Source organism: Narcine bancroftii, chromosome 1, assembly GCF_036971445.1.
Source record: "Narcine bancroftii isolate sNarBan1 chromosome 1, sNarBan1.hap1, whole genome shotgun sequence".
NCBI classification, from domain to species: domain Eukaryota; kingdom Metazoa; phylum Chordata; class Chondrichthyes; order Torpediniformes; family Narcinidae; genus Narcine; species Narcine bancroftii.
The window spans coordinates 6,265,415-6,288,491 of record NC_091469.1 but is presented as its reverse complement, the minus strand read 5'-3'; the positions used below and the strand labels follow the sequence as shown (position 1 = coordinate 6,288,491).

At 40.1% G+C, this 23,077-nt stretch overlaps 1 protein-coding gene across 4 annotated transcripts in view; it reads right to left on the bottom strand.

The window, feature by feature from the left end:
* The window catches only part of LOC138754961 (prorelaxin-like), a 37,630-nt gene that overhangs the window by 1,151 nt on the left and 13,402 nt on the right, over positions 1–23,077 (bottom strand). The window contains exons 1-2 of one of the 4 annotated variants that reach the window (XM_069920041.1): positions 7,249–8,412; positions 610–1,190 (exon numbers count right to left, since the gene is read on the bottom strand). In XM_069920041.1, the coding sequence (XP_069776142.1) occupies positions 928–1,190; positions 7,249–7,429 (444 nt within the window). In that variant the 5' untranslated portion in view covers positions 7,430–8,412 and the 3' untranslated portion in view covers positions 610–927. Of the gene's footprint in view, positions 1–609; positions 1,191–7,248; positions 8,413–16,107; positions 16,210–23,077 lie in introns of those variants that run through there. The other 3 variants (XR_011351966.1, XR_011351967.1, XR_011351968.1) reach the window with 3 other exon arrangements.

The following is a 23,077-nucleotide window of genomic DNA, read 5'->3' as shown; positions in this document are numbered from 1 at the left end:
TTTTTTGAGAAATGTTTTGAGAACCAATAAGCCCTGCCCTAGACTTACCAACTGTCAAAGAGATTGTACCAAAAAATTGGAATGCAAAACAAATGTTTGGATCTTTGTTGAGATGAATGTCATTTTAGAGCATGTTTTATGGTATTTTCATACACTTCCCAATAACATTCGGGCCAATGAGACACTGTACTGGGATCGGCTGATGTAATTCCCCTTCATGTTGATGTCCCCAATGAGATACAATGATGTCCTCAATGTGTGCAGCGATTTTATTGACTTGTTGATCAAAGAACCATGTCTTGGAACCAAAATAGTCAGCAAAGAATGTACCACTCTGAAAACTGAGGTGTGAAGGGACTTTGCTGGAGTTCACTTTTCCTCAGTGCTTCACATCCTATCCATAGCCTTGCCCCTACAATCACCAAGCAATCTCCCATAATCCTGTAATCAGCTTCAAATATCAACATTTTTATTTGGTTTCTTACTGATATTTTCTGGTTTAAATGCAGAATCTGAATGGAAGTTGTTTTTAATTAGATCACCTTCTTTTCTATTTTTCCTCCCTGAAACTCTACATTTGAGAGTAAATGTCTAGAAGTTCCACCATCAAAATGTTTGTTCTCTCTTATTGGATGGTCTTTTTGTAGATATGGTTTTGATCACAAAATGAAACAATTTTGATGCAATTTCCTCATTTATTAAAGAATTAAATGCGACTCCAAGTTGTGGAGTTTCTTATAACAGCATTGCTGTTTAGTTCAGGGAGCGGAGTTGCCAAACTGAGCAGGATTTCCCAACCATTAAGTGTGACAAATCCTGATTCACAAAATGCACAAAATGGCCAATTTAATTTCCTTGACAGGTAGTTGGATTAATGTCATCAAATTGAATGAATCCTAGTATGCTCAATATTCTGTTGTTGTCAGTTCATGGTTCACATAAGAGAGCAAGCTCCTGATACTTGCAGCCAGTATTGCAGCATCTGTCAGAGAGAGCAACCTCTCTTCTCATCAGCTCCCTGTATTTGGACTCCCTCAGCAGGTCATGTTGCCCAGCGTCAGCAATGTCACCTGACCTCTGCTCATTCTGTTTCTTTTCATATAATTCCAGTTGCTGAATCCCATTCTTTTCAAGTTCCTTTAGGTCTGTTGTATTGGAGTTATCTTGCTTAACATTGGCCTGAGAGGCATCTGGAAGATAAAGAAAATGTCATCAGTGAGCATTAAAGTGTTGTTAATCCTGACTTCCTTCTTCTTCCTTCTCTCTCTGCCACCTTCCATCTCAGGGACAATTTGATATTATAATATAGAACATCCCACCACAGACAAGGCCCTACCACCCTACTGTGACAGAGTAGATAGATATGTTTTGGGGAGATAAACTGGGAAGGGTTTGTTAGAGTAGGTCACAAACAAACACTTTAAAACAGATCTTATTTAAAATACTGGAGCTCTGCCCCATACTCGACATGTCGGGGCCAACAGTCTTTGCAAGAGCTTTGGAGAGCACCCAAGAGACTTCACTAATGGATTGATGTTTACAAAAAGGCAATAGATGAAAGATCTTGTCAGAGCCACCTTCTGTCTGGAGTAGAAGCTATGTTCTAAGAGGGTCATGTGGTTTTGCAAGCAGAGAGAGTCAAACAGGGTTTTTCTCTTGGTTTGAAAGAGAGAAAGACAGACAGATAGAGATCACTTATACAGTGTTACAGTCAGTAACAGAAGCTGGGACTGGAACAAGACAAGCTGGAAAGCTTGTAGAAAGCCCCATTTGGAAGATGGGTTTGTAAATGCTTTGTCCAGCCTAGTCAAAGCCCTTGTGGTTCATGCAAGAGGAGAGGACTGGCTGTCTAATGTTTCACTGGGAATAAGAGAAACAAAAAGGATCTCTGTGGTGACCTGAAAGAAAGAGGTTATCATCTGGAGAACCCTGAAGGGGCAAGTTTTGTCAACAAGACACTGAAGTGGCTGATGGAAGTACATCAGTTGTGGATGTCCTGGAACAATAAATCTCTCTCTGAAAACCGACAAGATCCTTCCTGAATGGTAACCATTTACCCTTCAAGCAACAAAGCCTGGTGAACTTAATAAATGTTAAGTTCCGTGCACAGTATAAGAATTGCCTGCAACCAGTGAACTTGGAAGACTGAGAAGTGAGATTGAACTGAACCAAAGAACTTTTCTGAATTTACACGCACATTACATACATGGTGTACTTAGAATTAGAAGGGGGTTAAGTTAGGTTAAGTAAATCAATAGTGATAAGTTAAAGTTTGATTCTATTTTCATGTTTAAAGATAATTAAAAATAACTTTTGTTTAAGTAACCATTTATCTTGGTGAATATCTATTGCTGCTGGGTTTATGGGTCCTCTGGGCTCATAATACTATGATGTTGTGCTGACCTATGTAAACCTACTCCACAATGATCCTTCATTCCTTCACACCCTCTACTTTTCTAATATCCATGTGCCCATTATAGAGTCTTTTGGATAACCCTATTGTCCCAGCCTCCATCACCACTTCTGGCAATGTTCCCTGAACATTCCTCCCCTCACTTTAATGAGAAGCCTTCTGTTATTTGGTATTGTCTACCCAGGACAAAGTTGCTGGCTGTCCACCTTATTTGAGGCCCTAATGATCTTATATACCTCTATTAAGTCACCATTCATTCTCTATCTCTCCAAAGAGAAAAGCACTAGCTCACTCATACTTTGAAGAAATATTCAACTTTGAAAAAGTGTTATCCAACTCAGGAAACATCCTGGTAAATCTCCTCTAAACTCTCTCGAAAGCTTCCACATCCATTACAAAATGCTATACTTCAAGGCTGGTGTCACCAGAGTTTTATTAAGCTGCAATATTACCCCATTCCCAAGAATCCTCTCCAACAGTTTGCCCACCACTGACATAAGACTAACTGGTCTATCATACCCAGTATTCTTACTCTTATCTTTCTTGAACAATGGAACAACATGTGCTTTCCTCCAATCCTCCAGAAGCAGTCCTGTGGACAAGGAAGATGTAAATCAAAGAACATGTAACTTGGAGTACATCTTGTTTAGCTCTGGTGACTTACTTAACACCCATATCCACCAGGGAAAATATTTAACCTTAAGTGTACTGATGACACGAATGTTTGTTACTGACCTCACATTCATCAAGTCTCTCTCCCTCGTTAACGCTGAGGGAAAGTATTCATTTAGGACCTATGTTACCTCCTCTGCATCCAGCTATATTTTCCCCTTTTATCCCTAATTGGTCTTACCCTCACTCTAGTCATCCTGCTGTTCTTCCCATATATGTAGAATACCTTGTGGTTTTTCATCATCCAAGGCCTTCTCAAGACCTATTCCAGCTCTCCTTTAATCCTTCCTGGCTACCATATAATTTTCAATGGCTCTGTCTGAATTTTGCTCGTAAACCTTAAGTATGCTTCTTTCTTTCTCCTGACTAGAGTGACCATATGTCCAGTTTTAGGCCTGGTAGTCCAGCTTTTGAGCCCTCTGTCCTCCATCTGGCACCACCTCAAGCTGGACTTTAATTTGTCCTCCATTTAGGAGTGTAGACCCTACACCCCAAAATGGAGGACAAATTAAGGAGCAGAAGTGACAGAAAGGGCAAGGGACGGGGCACTTTCCTAAGTTACCTGCCAAATGTGGCTTCCCGGGGTCCATAGGTCATGCTTAGCCATGTTTCTTCTAGTGCACATGCACGAGTGCCGGCTGGCATGTGTACGGTGGGTTATTTTACTGGGGTTGGTTGGCGTGTGTGAGGTGGGCCCATGGATGGGGATTCAGGCACATTTAGCGCAAGTGTGTATTTCTGGCACGATCTTCGGCAGTGCTGCTTATTTGAAGGGTGAGTAAAGCAGCATAGGTTCCATATATTTTGTCAATCATTACATAAACTTACATTATGTTAATGCAGTGGAAGTGTGGAGAGTTAGAGACAGAGTGGTCGACTTTTTGTTCTTGTTTGTTATATCTGGTAGTCTATGACCATGCCAAGGGGGGAAGCATTCGCAGGCATTGCTCCCCCAAATTAGTTATTGTGCTTCCCCATAGCACTATCAGCATGTGAATATAAACATGTGCATTTGTGTGTCCTGTCAGAGGGAGGGGGAAGTGTGACGGTGGTGCACGGATGTTCGCGGCAGGTAAGGCACCCCACCACCTCTGCTGAGACCCTGCATGTCCTCCATTTTGGACATTTGGAAATGGCCACCCTACTCCTGACTAACATTCCCACCTCTCTTGTCAACATGATTCCTTTACCCTCCCATTCTTTCCCTGACCCGGTGGGATAAATCTATCCAGAATCTCAAACATGTAGTCCCAAAACATCCTCCACATTTCTGCTGAGCATTTCCCTGAGAACATCTGTTCCCAAATTATTCTCCTAATTTCTTGCCCAATATCAATTTAATTAGTCCACCCTGAATTAAATATTTTCCCATATTAACTGCTCCTATCCTTGACCAGCACTATGCTAAAGGTCAGGGAGTTGTGACCACTGTCTCCAAAATGCCCCCTTACTAACCAGGATCATTACCCAGAACTAGATCTAGAAAGGCCTCTTCCTTTGTTGGCTTGTCCACGTACTGTGGCAGGAATCGTTCCTGGACACACCTGACAAATTCTGCCCCATCCAAACCTTTTAGACTATAGACAACAACACTATTATTTTGCCACTTTTCAAAAATCTGCCTATTTATCTGCCCCTCAGTGTCCCAAGAGTTATTTTGGATCCAATATACTAGCCCAATCAAATGATTGCTCCTCTGACGTCCATCCACACTGTATCAGTAGACAATCCCTCCACAAAGTTCACCCTTTCAGTAGCTGTGACCCTCTCCCTGATCAGCGATACCAATCCCCTGCTCTCTTCACCTCCTTCCCTATCCCTTTTGAAACATCTAAACATTTCTTCATTTTGGTCAGGCACAGCAGTTCACATGCATCACCTTGCAGAGAAACATTGACAACAATATAAATTAGTATACCTATTTTTCTGACTTATGCAAAGATTGTCTCTAAACAGGTCATGATTTAAATTCATTTTTAATTTAGACATATCACATATCATATCGGCCCATGAGTCATGCTGCCCAATTATACCCAAATGACCTACAACCCCAGTACATTTTCTGAACAATGGGAGGAAACCGGAGCACGAGAGGAAACCCACGCAGACACGGAGAAAATGTACAAACTCCTTACAGATGGCACAGGATTCGAACCTCAGCCTTGGGTCACTGGCACTGTAACAGTGCTGTGCTAACCGCTACACTAACTGTGATGCCCATTTTAACAAAGAGTATTTTTGGAAATTGCAAAAAATATTGTTGAAATGCCAATAAATGGACCAATACTTGAATGTTTCTTGTTCTGGAGGGAGACTTTCTCTTCAATATTATATCAGACTATGCAAACATTTTATTTAGCTTTGTCTATTACAGAAGCTGAATTTTTAAAAATTTGTTTGACTCAACTATTGGACATACTTTTCTCCTTGTGTTCCCAGCCTGTATTGGGCTGAATTTCTATTGCATGTGGGTATATCCACTAATCATTGTGTGCGGGGTTTTTTTAGATGCTCCCAAGTACATAGAGCAGGTGACCAGCTGCCTCCCTTTATCCAATGTTTCCAATGCTGGGAAAAACCAGAACCAGGGGTCACAGTTTAAGGATAAGGGGAAAGTTTTTTTAGGACTGAGAAGAGGAAAAATTTCTTCTCTCAGAGGGTGGTGGATCTGTGGAATTCTTTGCCACGGGAAGTAGTTGAGGCTGGTTCCTTGTCAATATTTAAGAATAGGTTAGATTTGGCCTTTGTGGCTAAGGGGATCAAGGGGTATGGGGAGAAGGCAGGAACCGGGTACTGATCAGCCATGATCATATTGAATGGTGGTGTAGGCTTGAAGGGCCAAATGGCCTAGTCCTGCACCTATTTTTTCTATGTTTCTATGTTGCTTCATGTAAATCAAATGACAATATTCCAATCTGGGCTAATCTACAAACTGACAGTTCCAAGAAATGGTTCTCTCCACAAGGGGAAGGCCAACAAAATGTGCACCTTTGACATTCAATAGCTTTATCTTTGACTAGTCCCACAACATCATCATCCTGGGGATCAAGAGTCTCAGAAACCTAGTTCAATAGAAAAGTCTGCATTTACTAGGGCCGAGTACAATACAGAATAGTGGTGAAGAAACACAGCAGGTCACACAGCATTCAGAGGAAGTAAAGGGTGACCAACGTTTCCAGCCCAAGTCCTTCATCAGGTTTAAGGAAAAAAAGACAGGATCCTGAATAAAATAGTGGGAATAGGAGAAAGAGAAGGAGTGGAGAGGGAGGAAGGGGAAATGGAAGGAGTACAGTACAATGGAAGGATGAAGGTGGGAGGGTAGAAGCCGAGAAATTATAGAATCAGAAACTTGACTGGTTTAGATAATTAATTACTCTGCTAGGAGCATACTGTAGTACTTAGGTACAGTATTCTGAATTCTCTATTCCTGACTTTCCCTTTCTACAATTTACTAGTCTGGTAGTAGGATAGAGTTTTTGGATAAATGCACTACAAATCACCCTGAAGAATGCTTTGACATGAAACTGAAAATGCTGGACGTGCTCAGCAGGTTGAAGAAAGAAAGGTCAAATGTCCAGTCAGACTGAAACATCATTTACCAGTGCACCCAGTGTTTTTATCATGAGTTCACTGCACTGCCCTTTGCCTCTCAATGAACATGTGTTACCAAGTCTACATGGATGTTACGTTGCCTCTCACTTTTCCAGTTGGAAGTCTATTGAAGAAGTTAAAAATTCCACTGCCATTACACATACATACGTGCTAGATTTAGCATCTTGAAGAAAGAAAGTAATGAGCATTAAGACCAAAGTGAAAAATGAGGAGTAACTAAAAATAGCTGCAGGTTTCTCCCATTAAGCTAAAACATATGCAGATATAAGAATATTCACAACATTTCAGAATGGTTAATAAAACAATAAAACCACTTTGGAAAATGTGGAGTCTCAGTGATGGGCCGGGGGGAACAAATTTCAATGGTGAAAGTTCAACAGTTCAGTCAATAAAAAGGACAATGGAAACCACGTTCATTATAGATTTCCAAACAAGGTTGATCTCTGTAATCAATAAAGCAAGGTCACATTTCATTGGGACTTTAAGACTGAACATTGACTATATTAGTGAGCTATAAATCATCAATGAATGAAAGGGATTTTAGTACTCACCTTGTGAACTGGGAATTTCCGACCTCCACACCCAGCCTCCGCAGATTTCAATAACTTTATCCAGGAAATCTTTGTTGCAAACTTTAAAAATCTGATCAGGATCCTTTCCAGCGGTGCTTGCAGAGACTTCTCTTTTGACCAGTAGCAGCCCAATTGACAAGATGGTCATCAGGTGCCTCATTGCTGCTCAAATGCCCCTCTGACCTGACAGCAACTGACTGCTGGTCTCCCCTGGCTCTCTATTAAGGAAGTACAAACTGCCTTCTGCAGTGAGTTATCTCACATCCTCACACAGATTCTTACTTGAGTCAATTATCTCCCTGTGCTCTCTCTGCTCTTGTTTTGCAGTTTGTTCTTTCCCCCTTTATAACACCATGGCTTCCTTTCTATGATTCATTGTTGTTTTCCATTAACTTTTGTCTTTTAGCAACTTGGAGACGTTTCCAACTCTTCACATTCAATGTCCAAACCAAATATCAGAACAGTTCCTCAATTAATCAACTGATGTTGCACCCAACGAGTTTGCCTGAATGATTGATGAAAGAACTCTTGGTAAATCAGTGTTTCTGCTGCATTATTGGGAGCTTCTGAAATGTCTCTTCATTATTGACAGAAGTTTCTATTCCAGTATTTAACTTTGTAATGTGAAATGTTACAATTTGATCTGATCGGAGAGATTTATTTCTAAAAGCAACTTAGGACTCAAACAGATCAACAAAAAGAAACTCAAGCACAACTTCTTTGCCAGTTTAGATTGTCATGTTGGTTTGCAGCATATTTCAATAAATTTAGGTGGCACAGTTAGTGCAGTGGTTAGCACAACATTATTATAATGCCAGTGACAAGAGTTCGAATCTGGCACTGTCTTTAAGGAGCTTATATGTTCTCCCCGTATCTGGCGGCAAAACTCTGCATGCCAAACTGCATGAGTTTTTCAAGCTTTGTTGGGACCAAGGTAAACTGCCTCAGAATCTTCGTGATGCCACCATCATCACCCTGTACAAAAACAAAGGCGAGAAATCAGACTGCTCAAACTACAGGGGAATCACGTTGCTCTCCATTGCAGGCAAAATCTTCGCTAGGATTCTACTAAATAGAATAATACCTAGTGTCGCCGAGAATATCCTCCCAGAATCACAGTGCGGCTTTCGCGCAAACAGAGGAACTACTGACATGGTCTTTGCCCTCAGACAGCTCCAAGAAAAGTGCAGAGAACAAAACAAAGGACTCTACATCACCTTTGTTGACCTCACCAAAGCCTTCGACACCGTGAGCAGGAAAGGGCTTTGGCAAATACTAGAGCGCATCGGATGTCCCCCAAAGTTCCTCAACATGATTATCCAACTGCACGAAAACCAACAAGGTCGGGTCAGATACAGCAATGAGCTCTCTGAACCCTTCTCCATTAACAATGGCGTGAAGCAAGGCTGTGTTCTCGCACCAACCCTCTTTTCAATCTTCTTCAGCATGATGCTGAACCAAGCCATGAAAGACCCCAACAATGAAGACGCTGTTTACATCCGGTACCGCACGGATGGCAGTCTCTTCAATCTGAGGCGCCTGCAAGCTCACACCAAGACACAAGAGAAACTTGTCCGTGAACTACTCTTTGCAGACGATGCCGCTTTAGTTGCCCATTCAGAGCCAGCTCTTCAGCGCTTGACGTCCTGCTTTGCGGAAACTGCCAAAATGTTTGGCCTGGAAGTCAGCCTGAAGAAAACTGAGGTCCTCCATCAGCCAGCTCCCCACCATGATTACCAGCCCCCCCACATCTCCATCGGGCACACAAAACTCAAAACGGTCAACCAGTTTACCTATCTCGGCTGCACCATTTCATCAGATGCAAGGATCGACAATGAGATAGACGACAGACTCGCCAAGGCAAATAGCGCCTTTGGAAGACTACACAAAAGAGTCTGGAAAAACAACCAACTGAAAAACCTCACAAAGATAAGCGTATACAGAGCCGTTGTCATACCCACACTCCTGTTCGGCTCCGAATCATGGGTCCTCTACCGGCACCACCTACGGCTCCTAGAACGCTTCCACCAGCGTTGTCTCCGCTCCATCCTCAACATCCATTGGAGCGCTTACATCCCTAACGTCGAAGTACTCGAGATGGCAGAGGTCGACAGCATCGAGTCCACGCTGCTGAAGATCCAGCTGCGCTGGATGGGTCACGTCTCCAGAATGGAGGACCATCGCCTTCCCAAGATCGTGTTATATGGCGAGCTCTCCACTGGCCACCGTGACAGAGGTGCACCAAAGAAAAGGTACAAGGACTGCCTAAAGAAATCTCTTGGTGCCTGCCACATTGACCACCGCCAGTGGGCTGATATCGCCTCAAACCGTGCATCTTGGCGCCTCACAGTTTGGCGGGCAGCAACCTCCTTTGAAGAAGACCGCAGAGCCTACCTCACTGACAAAAGGCAAAGGAGGAAAAACCCAACACCCATCCCCAACCAACCAATTTTCCCCTGCAACCGCTGCAATCGTGTCTGCCTGTCCCGCATCGGACTTGTCAGCCACAAACGAGCCTGCAGCTGACGTGGACTTTTTACCCCCTCCATAAATCTTCGTCCGCGAAGCCAAGCCAAAGATTATAATGCCAGTGACAAGAGTTCGAATCTGGCACTGTCTTTAAGGAGCTTATATGTTCTCCCCGTATCTACTTGGGTTTCCTCTGGGTGCTCTGGTTTCCTCCCACGTTTCAAAGATGTCTGGAGTTAGTAGGGTTGGTTGCATTTGGGTGGGCACGGGCTTGTGTGCCAGAATGGCCTGTTACTATGCTGTATGTCCAAATTTAAGAAAAAATAAATTAGTCACAGATTTTGATTAAAGATTTTATTCAGTAACTTGCTCTATCAGCTGAGAATGCATAAAGAATTGAATGGAATATTTAACACTCAACAGTGTATTAGACCTCCATTGCACCCTTCCATTGGACTTGTTTCTGGGGCTCTGTTTTTTGAGAGGTGTGTCCTTGTTCTAGAACAGAGACCATCCAGTACTTTGCCTTGGCCACCTTGAGTGGTGGGGTGCCAAGTATAATGGGTCCCATGCAGTGGATCTCTGGCAAATGCAGGTAATGCTCAAGCCTTTAGACAAGCAAACAATATAAGACCATGGATGAATGAGAGGGACTGTTTGGCTTGCTAATTGCTCATTGAACCTGCTTCTGACTTTGTTAGTTTTGTACATATCACAATTGTTGCCCAGCATCACACACCATCTGCAGACTGATGTGATTCTTAGGTTCCTTGATTGTGATGTGATAGTACAGAACAAGGAATATTACACAAAATTGCCTTCTACCTGCCATAAGGTAAAGTGTTCCCATTAGTGTCATCTGGCACCCATGACAAGGAAGAGAGAAAGAGAACCAAAAGAGAATCCCTCCAGTCACTGAGTGTACGTGGATTTGCCTCTAGTGATCCTGCAGCCTCTGAAGCCACATTCCTATTCGATTCATAAGCATCCCAAGCTCCAGCTCCAAACCTCCAAGATGATCGGGAAGCCTTCAGCACCTGAGGGTCTTCAGGAGCCCTTCTTGCCATAGGCATCCTTTTGAATCCCAGCTCTGATACCTGGTTCCCATGAGGCAGCCTCCAAGTCGCTCACAGCCTATGTGGGCCTCTCAGCCACTGAGACTCTTGCTGGTTTCCTGCCATGGTCACCTACCCTCTATGGTCAACTCTCTGCTTCTCCCTGTTTCTGGTGCCCTGCACCACTCTTCTGCTCTCCAGATTCTGCAACCCTTTATGCCTGCTGCTGAGCACAGGTGCCGCCATATTAGTCACAGACCTCATGGTGGCAGGATTTTATTTACAAACACTGTTAGCTTCTTTAACAGGCCTATATGGAGCATTTGTCATTAGGACCGGAAGGTTGAACCCTTCAGAGCAGCAAAGGTGAGAGTGTGGAACAAGCTGCCAGCTGAAGTGGTGAATGTGGGCTCAGTTCCAATATTTAAGAAAAAAATTGGATGGCTACATGGATATGAAACACTATGATCTGAGTGAAAGTCAATGGGACTAGGCAGAATAATAGCTCATCACTGATTAGATGGGCCAAAGGGCTGTAATGTTCTTTGATTCTATGGCTTTGGAACAAGGCAGAGATGATTTCGAGGAATAATCATGGAGGTAACTTCACCCTGTTTGAAACCCCTCCAAACACAGGCCAGTCCTTCTTCTGACAGATGGCATCTCATGGACTGAACCAAACCTGTCCCTTCTTCACAATATGAACCACCTACCTTCCCTTCACAACAGGAGACAATAGCAAATGTTTTTGGTCCATTCAAGTTCAACTGTTCGGTGACTACTACTAGTCTTTGCCACTGCTCAAACAACATACCTGCATACTGACAAATGGACCTCTTACTAGCTTCAGTCTGCCTGATCTTTTGTTGCTTCTCTTAACTTGCCTGTCTCCAGAACTCTGCAAGCTCTCGGAACCTATCACAGTACTCAGGGACCAAACCTCAGATCTCGCATCTTTCTCTCCTCTCCTTCGCACATAGCTCTTGTCATTGCTCCATCACAGTGAAGATTTTCCTCTCCCCTCTTGTCACCTGTATTGCAGGTGAACTTCTGGAAGCAGCAAGTAGAGAGATAAGGCTCCCACCACTCATTCCTGTTGGTCATTCCTAAGTGGTTAAATGCTGCATTTGAAGTATTATTTCTGAAGTTAACATACTTCAAACCATGCTGCCAAATTCCCTCAAAGTTTTCTCCAGGAACTACAGGCAGATTCAGATGGAGGGTGGGAGTGGGGTGTTTAATGTTCTGATTGATCACTGCATGAAAAATTCACTTGTAAAAGTTTAATTTGAGCTTTATTCTATTTTGTGTCATGGATACAATCATTAACAGCTTCAGATTTTATGACATGAGCAAACAAACTGGGTGGCATGGTTAGTACAATGCTATTTCAGCGCCAGTGACCTGAGTTCAAATCCGGAGCCGCCTATAAGGAGGTTGTACATTCTCCCCGTGACCTACGTGAGATCTCTCTGGGTGCTCTGATTTCCTTCCATCCTCCAAAGCGCACGGGGTCCCATGGGTGTATTCGGGCGGCACAGGCTTGTGGGCTGGAAGGGCCTGATACTGTGCTGTATCTCTATATTAATTTTTTTTTTTAAACAGAGATTCAGGGATTGAAAACGACATTTGCTTCACCCACAAAAATCACGCGATAACTCATCCTAGGACCACGGTGCCTTTTGAGGCAGGCAGGGTCTGAGAATTTCTTTTTGTGAAGGAACTTCCACACAAGATACCTGACATAACTTTTGTCAAAGGCAGTCCTTTCTGATTGCAGGTCTGAAGGAGTTGACAAGGGAGGGGAGTGATAATTAGGTGTCTTTGGAACTGATTCCATCATTCATTATCACCATCTCATCAGATTTTGTTCTGATTTCCAGCAAACATCTTTCCATGGTCTCAAATCCATAATATTCCAGCAGATCTTTTTTTGCTTTCGTCTAACTGATGATTATTTGTAATTCACATGTCATGGACTGCTGAGGGTGAAGCTGTCGTTATGTTGCATTGCTGAGAGTTTCTGTGGTTTAAATGTGCTTGCTTGCAATAGAAGAAATCAGAATGCTCGGCAGAGAGAAGCATGGTGTTGACTGCACAATGGGATTTCCACATGGAGCCAGTACTCCCCCTGCTGTTTGTTGATTGTACTCAGAAGCAGGGATCGCAAGGTGGTTTGTTCATTTATCTGATTGTACCAGTAGAGCCCAATGAAACAGTGTACTTTGATCCACAGCGCAAACACACATACAGACAAAACACACTCACATACAAGTACAATGTATTTCCACATTCTGCATATTTAAAATAAATATTATTGATAAATGATGGAGTTTCAGGGAATTGTTTTAGCAGTTCTTCAGTCATTCAGCAGTCCCACTGCCTGTGGAAAGAAGCTGTTTCTCAGCCTGGTGTTCCTGGCTCCAATACCTCTGTATCTCTTTCCCAACGAGATGATGCTGCATACAGGCTGGTTGGGGTCCTAACTGATATTGTGAGCCTTTTTTAAACAATGATCTCAGTAAATCACATCAATGGGGCAGACGGAGACTCCAGTGATCCTTTCTACCGCTTTTATTTTCATTATTATTATTTTCCTAACTGTTGTTCTAAAGAGGATGCTGGAGCAGACTCTGGGGAATGGAATGAGGCCTGGGGAAGTGAGAAGAGGCGGTCTTTTGTAGTGGCATTGATGGATGGTGGGGGAGGGAGCCTGAAGACCATTCCTTCCACTCTAGTCACAACCCTTGGTGAATGCTGTTTTGAGAACAGGTCACAGTGCCCACAGTGTGAAAGTGCTCACACAAGTTTCAGCCTGAGTGGGTAAATTCCAAATCAGACCCAATGCACCACTGTAGCCACCACAGCTCAACCATACTCCATTGTTCACTGAGCACATTAAGGTTCATGATCATCTGACTGCACATATACAACCTGATGAAACCGCATTTCTCCAGACCACGGTATGCGCGCACGTACGCACACACACACACACATGCACACACACAATACACAGCACACAATAATCACATATATACATCCAGATATAAATATGTATAACTGTGTATAACTAACCTGGGCCACTCATGATTTGTGACTAAATTGTGTTCACTGTGCAAGGCACACCATGGGTTGCTACAAGCTCCATATCTTACAGCTTGGACTCACTGTTTAAAAAATTTTTTTTTTCATTTCCATAAATATGTTCACACAATCTTTAAACTTTTATACACATAAAGTAAATTAAATATTTACAAAATTCCCCCCCCCCCACAAAATAAATACAAAAATATAACTTCATGTACCATCAGAGCTCTCATTTTTCATAATTCTTTTTCGGGGACATCACATTGTAACATACATTTATAATTGGACCCCTACATAATCCAAGTACAGTTGCCATATCTTAATGATTGTGCCATTTTTATTCTTTAACTTGTAACTAATTTTCTCCATGGGTATACAACTACGTAACTCTGCAGCCCATCAAGCAATAGAAGGGGAGAGTCGGATTTCCACGTGATTGCTCTACACTTCTTTGCCAGAACTATTTTAACAAAACAAATTTGAAATTTCATCAGTTTGTAGCTCATGACCATAAGGTACATCTCTGGATCATATGGGAAAGTTAATCTTGTTGGTCTTTCAGCGATATCATACTAGAATGGTCTTAACTTTGCACATAATAAGGTAGAACGCCACATCTGAAGTACATTTCGGATATTTCAGATTTTGATTTATGTCGTTTTTGTGTCAGAAGATATAATTGATGTAAAAAAAATTGTATTGAACCAATCCATATCTCGCTTTGATCACTGATGTCATACTAACCAAACACCAATCAGACCAACGCCACTCAAGTATTATAATACCCAGGTCCAACTTCCACCTCTCTCTCAAGCTTTGTAGTCCTGGCTTAGCACTTCCCCCTTGGAGTACAAAATATATCCTAGTTATAAATTTAGATGTATTTCTCACCCAAAGCATCCCTTCCACTTCATTACTTAAGGGCAGAACCATTGTGAGGCCCCATCTTTCTCACAAGAAAGAGCTTAACTGAAGGCAGCGTGGAAGGTTCCATTCTACAAATCATATTTCTGTTTTAATTATTCAAGGGACGTAAGTAGTCCTTCCTTGTAACAATCTTCAATATGCCTAATTCCTTTCTCATACCAAATATTTAGAATTTTATTACCTAAATTCATAGGCAATAATTCATTCTAGCACAGTGGTGCTTTTGGTGATATCCCTACTTTTTTTTCCAATACATTCACTAATCTCATGTAAATTTTAATCATATGTATTAAAGTGGGTTATCCATTTTTTTGTTATTAATTTGACATTCTATTTGTAAATAAAATCCTTCACTGCTGCCTCCCTCATTGTATGTAATCCTATTTGGATCTATGAGGAGAGCTCTCTTCTTAAGAAGGATGAAAGGAACCTCATTTGGGCTGCTAGATAATACCTTTTTAAACTCCGGCAGTATGAATCCCCCCCCCCAATTTATAATCCCACGGCAATTTCTCCATCGAGATTCTAGGCACTTTATTATTCCAAAGAAATTGTCTTATATGACCAATAAATATCTTTTTTTTTAATTCCAAGGCAATGGAATAGGCAACAACTGGAAGAGATATTGCAGTCTTGGCATCACTTTCATTTTCACACAGTTAACCCTCCCAACTAAAGTAATAGGCAAATTCTTCCATCTTTGTAGACTGTCTTGTATCTTTCCAAGCACAGGGAGACAGTTAAGTTTGTACAAATTTGGTAAGTTATTATCTAATAGTATTCCTAAATATTTAATTCCTTCCAATTTCCATTTATTTTTTGGCATTTTTCATAATCAAAATTTGTTTTTTAAATACTGTATTTAAAATTTTAAACCACAATACATTCAAAGATGTTCAGGTATAATAATTCACATACAAATTCCCCCTACCCTCATCACATCCCCTCCACCCCACTAACCCTCCCTCCATTCCCTCCCCCTCCCCATTAACCCCAACCCCAAAGATAGAAGGAAAGAAATGAGATAGACCCATCAATAACATAACTAAATACCACAAATTAGGGTAACACCACTACAAAGGGCCAAAGAAAGTTCAAAACTTTAAACCCGTATAATCCAAATAGGGGCTCCAATCACGTAAATTGTACGTTATCTTTTCCAATGGAATACATGATCTCAATTCCATATGCCATCGTTGCAAACTTAAATCAATCTAATTTTTCCAAGTAATCATATAACCATAACCATATAACCGTTTACAGCATGGAAACAGGCCATGTTGGCCCTTCAAGTCCGTACCGGTTCACTTGAACAACTCCACTAGCTCCTCCGCAAACTCCTGAGGAAGTAGAAGCTTTCTTCATGATGTCATTGGTGTGTTGGTTCCAGGAAAGATGTGCTCTGTATTTTTGGATGTGAAATTTCAATGTTAATAAAACACTACACATTTTCTCGCTACAGCCAAAGCTAATCTTAAAAACACAATTTGATACCTACTTAATCTCAATTTCAAACCCAACATTTTAACATTACCTTATAAAAATAATGTTGGTTCCATCGACAATTCAATCTTAAAAATTTTCTCTAAAGATTCTTTAAGTCGTGTCCAAAAAGGTTTAACAGTGTCACATAACCAATAGAATGTAAAAAATAACCTACTTCTTTATGACACCTAAAACATAAATCTGAAGGAATTAAATTATATCTCTTTAATTTTTCAGGAGTTAAATATAACTGGTGTATAAAATTATAATGAACTAATCTATATCTCAAATTAATAATCTTAGTCATACTATCTTTACATATGTTTCTCCCATCTTCCTGATCAATTGCTCTTCCCAAATCTTTTTCCCACTTTAATCTAGATTTATGCATTTTATTCTGTAATAACAAATAATTTCAGATACAAGTTTTTTCTTCCCACCTTCCATTAGTAAAATTTGAAATTTTGACTGCCTTGGCAACCTCAAAGTATGTCCAAAATTATGCAATAATGAAGCTCTAATTTGATAATAACAAAAGAGCATACTTTGTGGTATTTCATATTTTCCCTTCATTCTTTGAAAATAAATTAAATAACCCACTTCATTACAATCTTGTTCAGTCTTAATTCCTTTCTGATCCCATATTTTCAAAAGCTAGTTATTAAGAGTAAAAGAAAAAAGTTTATTCTGATAATTTTGGATAACTCAATATTAGCCCATACCAATGGATTTTCCAAATCAAACATTCTATTAATAAATTTCAATTCTGCCATTTTATACTAATTTTAAAAATTCAGGAGTTGCAAACCTCCCAATTCACACCTCCAAGTTAATTTTTGTAAAGATACCCTAACCATTTTATCTTTCCACAAAAACTTCCTAACTATAGAATTCAGATCTTTAAAAAACTTTGGAGGAACTTTGAAAAAAATAGATTTTAAAAGATATTGTAATCTAGGAAAAATATACATCTTGATACAAACAACTCTGTCTACTAATGTTATGGTAAACCTTTCCATCTATATGTCACTTTTAATTTTATGAAATAAAGGTAAATAATTTAACTCGTATAAATTATCTAAATTCTTATCCAACCTACTACCTAAATATTTAATTTGGTCTGCCCATTTAAATTGAATGATCTTTTTACAATTGATATAATCAGCATCAATCAGTGATAAAATCTCACTCTTCTCCCAATTAATTTTATAACTTGATATTGTACCATATTGTTTCAATCTTTCATATAACAATTTTAAAGAATTTTGGGGTTATATTAAATAAATCAAAACATTATCAACAAATAAATTAATCCTATACTCCTCAGATTTCACTTTAATACCTTTAATATTATTATCTTGTCTTATCAATTGAGCCAAAGGTTCAATCGCTAATGCAAACAGTGCCAGAGACAAAGAGCAACCTTGTCTAGTAGATCTTTTTAATAATAAAGACTATGATATTTGGCCATCTGTCACCACTCTGGCAGAAAAATTTCTATATAAAGATTCAATCCAACTTATAAACATTGGTCTAAACCTAAATTTTTCCGATACTTTAAATAAAAAAAATTACATTCTACCTTATCAAATGCTTTTTAGGCATCTAATGATAAGAACTATTGTTAAGTTGGATTTCTCCTGAGAAATATGAATCAAATGAATTAATTTTACAATATTATCTGCAGAATAGTGATTTTTAATAATTCCAGCTTGATCTAAATGAATTAGACCTGTAAGTAATTCAATAATCTATTTGCTAGAACCTTAATTACAATTTTATAATCAACATTTAACAAAAAAAAGGTCTATATGATCCAGTATTTAAAGGATCTCTGCCTTTCCTAAGAATAAGTTATAATTTCCTGAGAAAAAGAATCCAGTAAAGAATGAAAGACCATTGTTTGTTTCAATATATCCATTAATAAAGCCATTAATAAATATTGCATTTTTTTTATAAAATTCAGATTTAAATCCATCTTTACCAGGAGATTTTCCATTAGGCATTGATTATGTTCTTGAATGCTCAAAAAAGGTAGCTGAAGGTCAGCTAAAAAATTATCAATTTTAACCTCATCCTTTTCAGATTCAGATGTATAAGATTTCATATAATATTCCTTAAAATCATCATTTATATCTTGGGGTTTACATGTAATTTTTGAATTTTTCCCAATAGCATTAATTGTTCTAGGTGTCTGTTTTGTCTTTAATTGCCATGCGAATACATTATGGGCTCTGTCCCCTAATTCACAATATTCTTGTCTAGTTCTTTGTAATAATTTCTCTATTTCATGTCTGTAATGAATTATAATGCAATTTTTTATTTATCAATTAATTGTATCTTCTTGAATTGTGCTGTAAATCTTTTTCAAAATTTTCTATCTCTTTTTTCCAATTTATCAACCTCACTAGAAAACTGTTTCTTAACTTTTACTAATAAATTTTACTACTAAATTGTACTACTAAATTTTACTACTAAATTGTTCCTTCATAGATGAATAACATTAACTCATTTGGGTTGACATTGTTTTCATTTGATTAGTTAAAATATAAAACTGGCTTGGTGGGTCTACATAAGTTGCAGGCCCAGTTTTACTCTCAATATATTAAACAGTCTTAGTCAAGGGCCTACCCTGTTTCCTCTTTCCTCTTCTTCAGTTGTTGGGAAGATTTCTTCTTCTTCAGCCACTGTAGTGATGTCTTCTTCCTCCTCCTCTGTCGACATGGACAGCAATTCCACCTGTCTGCAAGGTCTAGGCCTCTCCCTCAGCAGTCCAACACCACTGGGCTGCAAGGAGTCAGCCCCACCAACACTCCCCCCCCCAAATCTCGCAGGGAGAATCGAACCCTGCGACTACTCAGGAGGAAAATGTTTACGAGCTCCAGCGTCATTTTCCTTGGAGCTCTGATGTGACGGCAACAGAGTCACCTGGACACTAGGTGGAAGCTGTCTCGTTGATCTTGGTGGAAGAGGAATTGACTCCGCAAGCTCCATTTCTAAGGTAGGCCCAAGTTCTTCACTACTTACTGTTTGTTTTGGGACCGTTTTTTCCCAGCTGGTTGCTTTATTTTCGTCATAACTGCTTTAAATAATGTTAACAATGATTCCAAAAATGCTTTGTATTGTTGTTTTGTTCAGAAAAACTTTTTAGGATCGGGTTTTGAATATTTCTGCCAGGAGAGGTATCTTCCCACATCTCCCACCTGCACTATCACGCTACACTTCCCCAATCAAAATTTGTTAATGGCATTATTTCACTTTTTTCCAAATTAATTTTGTAACCATAAACTCTTTGATATTTCTCCAGTGTGGTCTGTATTTTAGCCAAAGACTCAATAGTGTCTGATAAATACAACAGTACATAGTCTGCAAACAGATTATTTTTATGCTCTTCCTGCCCAATTCTAAATCCCTTTATGTCCAGATCCCTCTTTATAACCTCACTAATGGTTCAATTGCCAAAACAAAGAGACCTAGATACAATGGACACCCCTTCCTGCTGGATCAACTCAAAGGGAACATCAACAACATCTGACCACTAGTTATAATTTTGGCCCATGGCTTATGATAAAGGGTTTTTATTCAGCCAATAAATATTCAGCCCATTCCAAACTTTTCTAATACATTGAGTATAAATGACCACTCTAACTGATCAAATGCCTTTTCTGCATCTAAAGATAGTTATATTCGGATTCACTTTATACTTAGCCAGATTAATTATACTGAATAATCTGCCCAAATTATCCGCAGAGAGACTTTTTTTTAAACAAAGCTACCTGATCCAGATTTATCAATTTAGGTAAATATTGCCCTAGTCTATTAGCTAGCACATTAGCCAGAATCTTGTAATCCACATTTAATAAAGAAATAGACATATATGAAGACGGCTTTAGCAGATCTCTGACCTTTTTTGGTAGCGATATAATAATAGCTATTCAGAAATATTCTGGGAGAGTCTGAATCTCTGCAGCCTGGCCTACCACATCCATGTTAAGAGACATCAAAATGTCTTTAAATTGTCTGTAAAATGCGGAAAACCATCCTTCCCCAGTGATTTATCACCTTTAATATATTCAAAGCTCTTCTCTGGTAAAGGGGGTATCCAATTCCAACTAATCTTTATTTTCCAATTTTGGCAATTCAATCACTGAGAGAAATTCATCTATCTCACTTGAGTCACCTAGCAATTCTGATTTATACAGTTTTATATAATATTGTTTTAAAGTGTCATTAATTTATTTTGGATTGTATGTTAATTTACCAGCTTCTATTTGGATTGCATTAATCATCCTTGATGTCTCGTCTGCCTTTAATTGCCATGGCAGAACTTTATCTCCCAATTCATAATATTTCTGTTTTGATTTTAAAGTAATTCTTTCTATTTTATTGTATTATATTGTTCTTTTCCAAGATCTTATAATCCTGGAAATTAGTCCAGGAAAAATTGGTTCCATCTTACTTCATGATACAGAAGAACATTTGGTTCATCAGGTTTTTCAATTCTCAGAAAGTTCCCTCCAATTCTGTGACCCCACTTATTTTCCCTTAACCTGTTCTCCATCGACTTCCCATCTACTTTGGGGTAAATTAAAGAAGACAATCAACCCACCACAAGCAACAGGGAGATGAAAAGATGGTAAAGCATTCAGAAGAAGACCACTGGTTCACAGGGCAAACATGCAAACTCCACACAGACAGCATCAGAGATCAGGATTGAACCCAGGTCGCTGGTGCTGTGAAACGGTTGCTCAACCTGTTTTGCTGCAGTGTAAACACACCAGTCAACTGTGGCCACAAAACTGTAAACTGTTCAGCAATGATGATGATGAAATGGTGATCTTCAAGGAGAGGTAGAACCAGCACCTGTTGGTTCAAGAACAGTTTTTTCCAACAACTATCAGATCCTTAAACTTCCTCTTGTTACATTAATCAAAGACTGATCCTACACCACAAAGGGACTGTCTACACTATTGTAACACCACTTTTTGTACCAGGATGGCTGTGAATATTTATTATCCATCACATATATTTATTGCTTCTTTCAATTTAATTAAATTAGTTTACTATTACGCTCTTTTTCAACAAGTACCTGTTCCACTGCAGCAAGTAAAAATTTTAGTGTAGATGTTCATATTTTTGACAGGCTATGACATTAAACACATTATCACAATCAAACTATTTTTATTCAGAGCCAATATTTATTGCATGTCCCAAGCAACATCTCAGAAATAGAATTCCTTATGAATCATTCTCCACTGGTTTAACTAAACACTAATTTAGAAGCAGGCTTTCAATTGACCCCAAAAGATTCACACCATGGGATCAACATTCCTGGATTGGAGGACATCAATGAACTGCTGTTAATTTGATTTAAAGCATTCCTCACTGCAGAGGATTAATTATCTGTCATCACCTGCCTGCAGTCAGTAGAAGCTTATAGATAGATTGTTGTGATGCCTACATATGAGCACAGACATTGGTTGTAAAAACATACTGCGGATGTCTTCAGATTGTGAAACCTGGCTGAAAAAATGGAAGGTTTTCCTTAGAAACATAGAACATTACAGCCCTTTGGCCCTTCCAGTCTGTGCCATACTATTTTTCTGCCTAGCTCTACTAACCTGCACCCAGACCATAGCCTTCCTACCCCTCCCATCCATGTACCAGTCCAAATGCTTCTTAAATGTTAAAATTAACCCTGAATTCACCACCTCAGTGGGTAGCTTATTCCACACTAACACAACTCTCTGTATGAAGAGGTTCCCCCTTATATTCCCCTAAACTTTTCCGCTTTCACCCTTAACCCATGTTCTTTGGTTTGTATCTCACCTACCCTCAGTGGTAAAAGACAATCTTTATTTACTTTGACATGGAACTCCAAATGCCAAAAGCTCTCTTTACAATCCTATCCACCTGTGATGCCACTTTCAGGGAATGATATATCTGTATTCCCGCTTTACACTGCTGACCGACCAACATGCTGTCTCATTTGTGTTTAGCAACAACCAGCAGGGTAAGATCAAAAATAACAAGATTGCCAGGTGGAGAATCGAACATTCTGTACCGGCCTGGCAAACTCAATGAGCCGCCTGACGCCCTTTCCCGTGGGACATGCTGGAGAGACTCCATGAGGAGCTCTGTCACCCGGGGGGGGTCACCAGATTCGCCCACTTTGTAAAGGCCCGCAACCCACCCGATACGGTTGAGGAGATCTGCTCCGTGACCCAAGCCTGTCCAGTATGTGTTGAGTGCAAGCCCAACTTCTTCCAGTCCGAGAAGACCCATGTCATTAAAGCCACTCGGCCCTGCGAACGTCTCAGTGTGGACTAGTCGATGAACTGTAAAACCTACATTCTCACGGTGACCAACAAGTACTCCCGCTTCCTGTTCGCTATCCCCTGCCTGGACATAACCGCCTCCTCAGTCATAAACACACTGTACAGCATCTTTGCCATTTTCAGGTACCCCAGTTACATCCATAGTGACCAGGGGGTCCTTGTTTATGAGTGCAAAGCTGAGGCAGTACCTTCTGGAGCGCTGTATTGCTTTGAGCAGGACCACTAGCTACAACCCACATGGTAATGGGCAGGTTGAAAGGGAGAATGCCACCGTCTGGAAAGCAGTCACACTTTCCCTCTGGTCCAAAGGCCTCCCCACCACTCGATGGCAGGACATCCTCCCAAATGCCCTACACTCCCATCAGGTCCCTGTTATGGACTCCCACCAATGCTACCCTGCACGAACGTATGTTCTCATTCCCACGGTAGTCAGAATTGGGAACGACC